This window comes from Cynoglossus semilaevis, chromosome 4 (genome assembly GCF_000523025.1).
Source record: "Cynoglossus semilaevis isolate Cse_v1.0 chromosome 4, Cse_v1.0, whole genome shotgun sequence".
Classification (NCBI taxonomy): domain Eukaryota; kingdom Metazoa; phylum Chordata; class Actinopteri; order Pleuronectiformes; family Cynoglossidae; genus Cynoglossus; species Cynoglossus semilaevis.
The window spans coordinates 19,060,415-19,071,026 of NC_024310.1; the positions used below are offsets into that span (position 1 = coordinate 19,060,415).

General features: G+C 42.2%; 1 protein-coding gene across 1 annotated transcript in view; it reads right to left on the minus strand.

Annotated features, from left to right (window-relative positions):
* Positions 1-10,612, minus strand: part of grm5b (glutamate receptor, metabotropic 5b) — a 69,984-nt gene that overhangs the window by 2,149 nt on the left and 57,223 nt on the right. Inside the window, 8 exon segments of the mRNA XM_025055262.1 lie at positions 8-377; positions 2,017-2,183; positions 2,330-2,512; positions 3,133-3,258; positions 3,345-3,503; positions 6,031-6,217; positions 6,330-6,447; positions 9,044-9,089. Of these exon segments, the coding sequence (XP_024911030.1) occupies positions 8-377; positions 2,017-2,183; positions 2,330-2,512; positions 3,133-3,258; positions 3,345-3,503; positions 6,031-6,217; positions 6,330-6,447; positions 9,044-9,089 (1,356 nt within the window).

The following is a 10,612-nucleotide window of genomic DNA, read 5'->3' on the forward strand; positions in this document are numbered from 1 at the left end:
TCCCCTTCATCTGTGGCTCCTCCCCGAGCCTCGCCCCCAGCCTCTGGCTGACTGTGCTGATGGGCGAAGGCGTCTGCGGCCGGTAAGTGATGGAGTAGCGCTCTTCTACTTCAGAGAGGTCGTACAAAGTCTTGTCGGGACCGGAGTCGGGATTGTTGGGCAAGGAGGACAGAGATGGGAGGGAGGGCAGAGGCACGTGAGGGGGCAGATCACCGCCGCCACAGTAACGCTCCTCGGACCCTTTGGAGAAGGGCTTGATGACGGCGGTTTGATTGTTTTCCTTCCTCTTGATGTGGAAGGACAGACGCTGCCACAGGTGGTTGCCACGGGAACTGCTGCGTTCCGTCTGTGCCCAAGACACCGATTTACCGTTGGAGCTGCAGATGAAAATATGAGAGGAAGAAATAACAAACAGCAGAACGGTCGGGGTTATTTTAGTGGTCATGTAATTAACGATTAAGTCTTGAATAAATTCTATTTGCAGTTGACTCTTTAACATATGAAAAAAAATCTCAGGCTGCTAAACATAATGTGATAAAACCATTCGAAAGGCAAATTCTTTTGAACGCCATTATTTCCCTTTTCTAAAACCTTATTTTTAGATTTATGAAGAGACCTTTGCTAAATTGTATTCTCGCTATTTACTGTCGATTCGAACCAAGATGTGATTTCCCTAACCCTAACCCATGCACATTGATTTTTTAACCTTTGATGGTATTTTTTTCATTGCTTTTCACTGAGTCCACATACATTTTCCACACACTTGCGACTGAGACTAACCCTGCGACTTAAACAATGATGCAGATTTATGCATTTTTACCGGCTAACGAAGTTCATACCGCCAGCGATCAATGACTTTTCTGGTAGGCTACTGTGTGTTATACTAGTGGCGTATGTCTGTCTGTGAATGGCTGGGTGTGTATATGTGCGTGGGGCGAAAGTTGAGAGCAGTTTGTAGCCCTGTCATGTTGAAGCGTGAGTTGGTTATACAGGAGCTGTTAAAACACTGTTTATGGCTGATAATAAAGACCCCAACTTCAATGTTTCTGTTTACCTCTGCTGCGGACAAGGACAAAGCGAAGGGAGTTAGCCCCAGAGCTAATGTTAGCTTCAGCCCTGGAGCAGATCACTAAGTCTCCAACTACGGTCGGGACGCCGCAGCAGGAAAGAGCTAACGTGTAACCAGCCGTGTTACAGGTTCGGGAAAAAAGCATTTATTTAATTAAAAGTGAAAAAAATCTCATGTTACAACGTGGACACCTGCGGCTTACAGAGAAGTATATGTACAATTTTTTTTTTCTTTTTAAATTTAGTGCGTGCGACTTATATTCAGGTGCGCTCAATAGTCCGGAGATTACGGTGATCATTTTGTTGTGCAAATACTTTGATTGGCTGTAACCAGCAGGGCAATGATTGGCTCTTACTAATGCATAGAACCTGTGCATGAAAAACTTGTGCAGCGACGTTTCTTAATACAAGTCATTTTTCTTTTTCGTTGTGTCCCCCTATAGAGACAGGACTGGGGACAACCCGCTGACAGACCGGATGCGTTCTTGCAAGTGGTTCTGCACGGCTATCTTTGTGTTCTCTGATCACTTCCTTGTCGGAGCGGATGACTCGAAGGGTGGCCTCGAGGCTGACGTGAAAAGCTATTATGACTCTTTCAAATTTTTGCCTTCGGCGGTTTCCCCGTCCTTTTGCTCCTCACCTCGGCGTCCAGTCCAGTCTCACCTCCTCTTTTTAAATCTCCTTATCATTACCCTGCCTCCTCCTTTTACCACATTGCCATTATGTAATTGCTAGCAGTTCACGGTGAGGTCATAAGAAGAGTCGGGGCAAAGTGAGGAAGGAAAGAGAGTCAATCTCCCTCCCTCTCTCTCGCTCACACACACACAAACACGCAGCGCACCACAACGCACAAGCTAATTCCAGAGTGGCCATTACAGAAATGATGTCAAAGGCTGTAAACGAAAAAATAACCTTGAAAATGACACGCACGCAAACAAACACACACACCTGAGTGTTTCTCCGGTGGAGCCTCTGCGTTTCCACAGGTTAACCAGACTGGATGAACGACTGGCTGCCGAGGAGGATTTCCCATCACCCACGTGCATGCGCACCACCGTGCTAGTGGTAAAGGCACTCCGCACGTTACGCTCCGGTTTGGCTAAAATGATGTAAACCTGACCCAGAAGACAAGAAAAAAAAAATGACAAAGCCTTAAATATCTTGTAACGTGAAAGTCATGTTTCAGCGTCACCACAAAAACAAAATCATTAAAGATGTGTGTAAAATAAAGTGTCGTTGCGTCCGTCGGCCTCAGCCTCACCTTGGGTACGAACATGCAGCACAGAGCCACAGTGGCACTGAGGCTGACACTGAAGCACATGGTGATGATTTTGTAGTTGGATCCAAAGTAGATGGGAACAAAGGCCAGCCAGATGATACAGGTGGTGTACATGGTGAAGGCTATGTACTTGGCCTCGTTGAAATTAGCCGGAACGTTGCGAGTCTTGAAGAGAAATGGAAGGAAAAAAAAAAAAAAAAAAGTTCATTCCTTGGCACAAGCGGCTCCATTCACTAGTAATCTTCTATACTTCAATATTGTGGGAAATGTCAGTGTTGTGTGTGCCAGTTGCTCGAGAAGAAGGCTTTTGTGTCTTTTTTTTTTCTTTTTTTTTTTACGATTTCAATTTCACATAATGTAGAAAATGAATGGGCAAAAATATTCTTTTATGGAGTCCCTCTTACCCAACCCTCAGCTCCGAAGCTCAACCTGAAAGTTATGTGCTCTGAACCAAAAACATTCATTCTACGCTCTATACACTTTTTCCGACACTTAATGAATTCCGAAAACACTGACAAAGCAAAATAAAATGTACGTGACTAATGAATTCTTATTAAGGTTTTAGTTGAATTCACAGTGCCATAAAATAAGATTTTAAAAAACAACTTGTGCCTCTGCCTACATATTATGCAAGAACTGTAATTTCACTTTACTCCATTTACATAATGTGCTTATCCATCACATTATGCCTTTGATCCAATCTTCCGACAATTTGTTGTGTCTCTAATCCTGTGAAATTTGCGACTAAATTATTATAGGCATGGTAAATCCCGTCGCACTCCCACCTTAAAGGCATAGAAGGTGCAGCTGAGGATGAGCAGGCCATTGTACCCCAGAGGGGCCACTACACCCAGGTTGGTGGTGTTACAGATGAGGTTGACCTGACGGATGCTGGGATAGTCGTGGATTACCTGGGGAGAGGCGATAGGGAGTAAAAGAGCGTGAGCAACTCGAGGACCCTTGTCTTTCGAGGATCCGTACCACGACCACATCTCACCTTAGGAGGCTCCATGAGGAAGAGGGCAACGATGATGCCCAGCTGCAGCAGGATGAGGAGGAAGGCGATGATGAGCTGAGCGCAGGCTGACATGAAGCGAGGTTTTTTTGTACAGATTTTCTTCTTGCTGCCCGCCAGGATCCGAGCGATTCGGTTTGTCTGGGGTTGTAACAGAAACACCGTTCGTTTATATACTGGGCGTGTTGCATTTACAATAGATCTCAGCCACCTGACCTTATGGAGACATAGTAAGGAAAAAGATTGAATTCAATTGAAGAGGGAAAACAACTGCTCACCAGGAGTCACGTTTAAGTGTTAAAGCTCATGCGCTTGGCTTATAAAAATCAAAAGTGCCCGGTAAAGCAGACCTTTCATCACTGCACAGAAAATGCAATAAAGGCGCCATCAGTTGACGATATAGTTAGCCACATGTTGTATCTTGCACACTGTTTACACACAAAATCATTTCACAACGCCTCCCTCCCCTGCAGGGGGCAATGTAAGAGTGGTTGAATTTTTCTTTCCCAAGAGATTAACACACTGGTAACACATAATTTTTTTTTTTACATCAGGGATGCCCAACGATTAGATAACAAAGAGCATGCTGTAAATTACAGGATGTAAGACCATCAACTAGAGCAAAGTGGTTAACCCTTTCATGCATGACGGTCACTACAGTGGACAGCTATGAAAATGTCATTTTCTATGATAAGAATAGGTTTTTAATGGCAGTGTTGCATATAAGCCTCTACAGTGGACGCCTGAGAATCACCCAACACTGCCATACAGTGGTCAGCCTTTGCAACTGCAGAATAATTGTGTCAACATTCAAATAGAAAATTTGGTGTATAAAAACAGAACCAAATCAGTTCTGATTTTTATGTCTAAAAACACATAAAAACACATAGTAACATTTTTTTAACTCAGTATATCATGGGTCATGCATCAAAGGGTTTACAAAGTAAAAAGTAAATGTACTGAATATACTGTATTGCATATACGTATTTGAATATATCGAATGATACTTTGAATAAATTGAATGAAAACTGAAGCCCTGAAGACTGTCGCCATCTTGTATTTTGCCCAAACCGCCCCAACTTTGCTACAAAAATAAGTCAGTCAGCTCGCAATTTGTTAGCCTCTATTTTAAATAATGAAAAGATGGTAAATACACTGGTGAATGCTTATGCGGGCCAAAATCCCCCGAAGACCCGTGCCCAATATCTTCAGAAGAAGTCCGGTTTTTAATTGGGGCAGACGGCTGCCCCAATTAATTCCTAAACATCAGCGCAATAAATGCAATGTGCAATCGTCAGGTCGATCGCCATGGCACATTAAACCAATATGTACAAATACTTGGTATCGCATTTCCACATTGCATTTATTACGCTGATGTTTCTGCTCTACCCTTACATGCCTGGCGGAGATCTGACCTAAGATAGCTTCATATCTTTAGATGGACTCTACTGAGAGTCCTCATCCAGTGGAGATCTGACCTAAGATAGCTTTAGCAGCTATATCTTTAAATGGACTCTACTGAGAGTCCTCATCCAGTTTTCAATAAATCCTAGCTATTCTTACCTCTTCTGTCATGGACCCTTTCTGTAAGGGCAGAGATCGTATACAGGGGCTGTTGTGGGGAACTCTTGTGCGGCCTGGCCGGTTGAGGCAGGCCTAGCTCCGCCCCGATTGGGGCAGTGTGGTCAAAAAGGCGTCAAGTTTATATTCAAATTAACGTTATATTCAAACGTTATATTCAAATTTTCATTCAATATATTCGGGATTCATTCAATATATTCGGGATTCATTCAGTATATTCAAACTTTCATTCAATATATTCGAAGTTCACTCAGTATATTCAAAGTGTCATTCAATATATGCAAACTTTCATTTCATACATTTGGGGTTCATTCAATAGATTTAAACCCGTATTCAATATATTCAGGGCTCATTTAATGCATTCAAACTTTCATTCAATATATAAGTATTAATTTCCTGAATGACAGGATGGAATATGTATATATTTATAGGTAATATTTGACTGGGTGTTTACTGGAATGGAAGAAATATTGGTAGAGACGTATTTACTTTCAACAGTTACCATCAAGGTACAACATTAGAGCCATACTTTGAGTGCATTTTACCACTTAATAAAATTCAAATTTACCCAGATATTTCAATCAATGATGGCACTACAACAACCCTGCCCTCTGAAATAGCTAATTATAAAATTGGTCAATTTGATGCATCAGCTATGTCTTTTTTATATTAACATCAGTTGATTTGGTCCATTCCCAAACATAAATATCATTTTTGCAGGAAGACAATGGAAGGCTAACAAGGCTAAAGTGTCCCATGTAGCTCGGGAGCCACAGCTTAGCGACCCCCGGGGCCAGTTTTACTAAAGTATGTTCACACCTAAAAGTCTTCAACCTAATAATCTACCCCTAAGATCTGTTTACCAGGTCACAGATGATCAACTTTTTCAGAACATGACAAGGAAATACAATCTATAAAATATTCAGACATCTCCAAGTTGAACCCATCAACACCTCGGACAAAACATCTCATATTTAATATATACTACAAATAAGTAAATCAGACAAGGAAAGGCTTGGGTTTTGTTTTGTTTTTTTTTTTGCTACATACTTACAATTGCACTTGACAAGAAAGTAATTTTTTTCACCTTGGTAACCAGAGCAGAGTAGCTCATAGCTGGAGACAGACCGATCCCGAGTCGTTGGAGGTAGCAGTGGATGACGTGGGGTTTAGCGATGAGGGTGAAGGTGCACAGATAACCCAGGCAGATCCCGGCCAGTATGATGTAGCACAGCTCTCTGCTGGAGGATTTCACCACTGGGGTGTCACGGAATCTAAACACAAACACAATCAGGTTGATTCAGTAAAGATACATTGAGAAAAGTGCATCTGTGCGTTGTCGACCACTGCCTGAAACTGTCTTTAGTTTCTCCACAGAGTTGTTACCTGATGAAGACAGCAGTGACAAAAAACGTGGCCATGAGACCGAGGCAGGCGAACACTACAGCAGCAATCGGCTCAGGGTCTCCCCATCTCAGGTATTCAACAGGGATAGGATCACAGCCTGTGGAAATACAAGGATACCTTTCTTAAAATAACAACTAGGTTCGTCTGGATACAACTTTTATAGTATTTTCATTTTAGACCAATACCAGTACTGTCACTGACACTTCTTTGCACCGAGTTTCCATAAATATGCAGTGAATTGGTCCAAACCACGATGAGGATCACCAGGCAAGAAAAACGCTAACATTTTCCTCTAATTAACCAGAGGTTATTTTAAGCCAAACGGAAACATATATTTCTGTATTATAAAAAAAAAAAAAAAAAAATTAATCTGACTCTGTCATCAAATTAGATGCTAAAATATGTTAAAAAAAAAAGACCAGCTAGCTTAACAGAAAGTAAACAGAGCTTATGCACCACCGTCATATTTCTACTGAAATATGTCGCTTGTGTTCCAAAAGACAAACAAAACAAAAAGACACTAAAACTGTAAAGCAGCATATAATAACAATAATATTATAAAATATATAAAAAGACTTAAATATAAACAAAACTTCATACAAAGTTAGCGCAGCTAGCTTAACAGAAAGTAAACAGAGCTTATGCACCACCGGCATATTTCTACTGAAATTTGTCTCTCTTGCGTTCCAGTGAACAAAAGACACTAAAAGTGTAAAGCACCATATAATAACAATAATATTATAAAATATATAAAAAGACTTAAAAAAAAAGTAAATAAACTAAACTTCATACAACGTTAGCGCAGCTAGCTTAACAGAAAGTAAACAGAGCTTATGCACCACCGGTATATTTCCACTGAAAACCATGTCTCCTGTGTTCCAGTGATCAAAAGACACTTAAACTGTAAAGCACCATGTTAATAAGAATAATGTTAATAATAATAGTAATAATTAAGTCCCTCATTCATCCAATCGCTATTAGGAATATGTGTTTCCTCTGGGAATGGAACAGAGGTTTCTCTGCTCTCTGCAGGCGCGCTAACCGCTACAATACGGAACCACATTTTTCCATGTTTTAATAAATAAATTATATTAATTATACATTGTTGGTTAAATTTGGTTCAACAAAATTGTGACTTGATAAGCGATATTAGCATAACCGTGTAATATCTTTATCAGTAGCGGTTGATATCTGAGTCGGAAATTAAGTGTTTGGACAATGTCGGCATATCGGATATTGGCAAAAAAAAAACATCGGACATCCCTAGTGAAAAGCCATTTAGGAGTATCAGTATCAATCATGTTTTAGAGTCTGAGTATTTAAATGATCTCTCTGACCCGAATATCAGTATCTAGTTCAGGCATGAGCAAATTGTTTGACCCGTGTGCCACAATGGGTCCTAAAATTTGAAAGGGGGGGAACGAGTCCAGAGCAGATATATGAAGTGTTCGCATGAAGTAAGAATAATAATTGGGGGAATGAAGACAGAAGAGAAGTATAATGATAGAAATCAGTAACGTAATCTAGACAAGTTTGGATTAAAAAAAACGGGCCACATCCGACCCCCGGGGCCTTAGTTTGTCAATGCCTGATTTAATTCGATACTTCACTCATGACTCGTGTAAAGAGGCAGGTTGTCGGCCGGATTAAAAAAAATCGGGCCACATCCGACCCCCCGGGGCCTTAGCTTGTCAATGCCTGATTTAGTTCGATACTTCCCTCATGACTCGTGTAAAGAGGCAGGTTGGCAGAAGGAAGAAAAATTCGGACAAGACTCTCCAAATTCTTTTCAATCACTCGCCATATAATTCTCCATTTACAACCAACAATCAATTCACCCCACCATCCATCGGTGGGACATTTATCAAACCATTCACCGTAGCTTTTACATCGTTCAGAGAGCGCTGCTGTCAAGACCGCTCTTTTCTCCCACCTATGCCTCCTTCTGCTCTTCTGTCCCTGCTTACGCTTCTTAGGCCGTCCACTCATTCTCCTCTGTTTCTCCATATCTGCCTTTTCATTGTCCTTGTCATGTACTATTGAACAGCTTCCTGTGTCTTCTTCCTCTGTAGTGCCTCATCAATCACCGCGCTTCCTTTTTTTCCCCCTTAAATATCTCACGTCTCCCGACATCTTCCCTGCTCCATTTTCTCCTCCTGTCTTACTCACTCCATCTCTGTCTTCTTGGTAGGCAGCGAGACATATAGCCATTAATTAACAGGACACTTTTAATTATGTGCCGTCCTAACACTTGAAATGAAATTATCCAGTCGGTTGGTCTCATCGCACTGAAGGAGAGGGCCCACACGCAGCTTCCTTTTTTTTTCTCTTTCCCCTGATCTTTCGTCTTTCGTCTCCTCTCCTGCTCAGATTCTATAGTTTGTCTGCGAGAGCAGTACCACGAATCTCAGAGAGGAGGAGAGAGAGAGAGACGGGTGGAAGAGACAAAACAGTCATTTAATAAATTTGTCTTTTTCAGTGAAGCGTTTTAGTCTCGGGGCATCAACAACAGTGTAATATCGGAAACGGAGCCACGGGGCCACGAACGAACACAGCAGGTGAGTCGAGCGAAGCGTTGCGGAGAGGAGTGCTCGCGCTCGCTTAAACACTCGTCAAATATATGCACATAAATAAATCATACGCCAAAAGAGTGCAAGCTCCTTTGGATACTGTCGGGCGTGAGTGAAACACACCAATCAGACAGGGCTGCGGGAATCTGTCCAGCCATGTCTTTGGCGTCTAAGAGTAAAAACCACCCACACGTGAGAACCCAGCATTTAGCTTCCAATAAAAGCTGCCCACACGGACCTTAAACTAAGCTCCTAAAATCACCGATCATTATTTTCATCCTGCCCCTCCCCTTGTGTTAGCTTTGGCTCTGTTAGGAAACTAATTAATAAAATTAAAAAAAAAAAAAAACAGTTAAATTAAATACTTTGCAGAACCTGCAGGAAATCTCGATCTCGCTGACCCTGTCACAGACCCTGGTGTATTAAAGCATCAAGAGAAGCTGTGGAAAAGGGGTTCGGCCAATGTAGTCTAAGGGAAAACTCTTTTAAACGCTGGAACTTTGCCCATCAGTAGAGGGATGCTCCAATCTTTGTTTTTCATCCTTCTCCCGCTTTTTCTGCTCCTCTCAATCTGCCCGTCTGCAACGTCTGTCGAAGGCCTCCATTCGTCTCCATCTCGTTTCACTCTCTCTCTTCGTCCTCCTCGAACTTCCTCCCGCTATTTATTTCCGTCTCAAAGTCACTCGCGTTCCCTCTCTGTCTCTTCTCCCAGTCTGCTCTAGATCGCTGTCTCCAGAACAATTCCCTCTCCGTTGACTTTCCCGCCAGTTCCCGGCAGCCCAGACCTTGCTCTCTCTACTCTATTCCTTCTGGCCTATTGCCGCCACACGCACGGGGGGGGGAAAAGTGCGTTCATCTCTCGAGCACTTTCCCTTCTTTATTTCGGCCGTGAGGAAAAGCAATCAAAATAAATGCTCGAGGAACAGGGGCAGGCAGTTTGTTTACACCTCGTTATTGTCATTTTCATACAGGCCCCCTTGGGGGGAACAGTAGTCAGTAGAAGTGAGCGTTGATGAAAGGAGTCAAACAGCAGCCTGTAGAAGTGAGCGTTGATGAAAGGAGTCTCGTACCCGTTCATGAAAAAAAAAAAAAGTTACACATGGGTAACCGCAGTTCACTTCACGTTTCAATCCGACAATGCTTGTGTGGCCAGACGGAGGCCCTCCGTCTCGAATTTTCATCATGTCTCGAATTCATGTTTTAATCATTGAGCCGGTTGAGGATAATAATGAGCAACTGAAGGCTTACAATATCCAGCTACTTTGGGCGCAGTGAGGGAGACATGCATTTTCATTGTAGCTCAAATGTATTTGGATTCAAAGCTGTTGACGCAAAATAATGGAAACATTGGTGACTGCGTTGGTAGCAAATTAAAGAGAGATGCGAGGAAGGGGAGAAGGGGGGGGGCTGGGAGGGAGGTGTAACACGGGTTTTATGGCCATTCATTCGGTTATATTAATTCGAGAGGGGAAAAAAGGCGGGAAATGCTTCTCACTAACGAAAGTGAGCAGAGCTTTCACTGGTGATGTTCGATACCACCAATTTCCTTTTCCGATCCGATAGCGAGTAAAATTCGGGCTGGTATCGCCGATACGGATATCGATACCGATATTTTATCATTTGTCTTTTAAATAAATGAAAAAAAAAAAGTGTATTTCAAATCATAGCTTCTTTAAGAATCCAAGGCAGAGT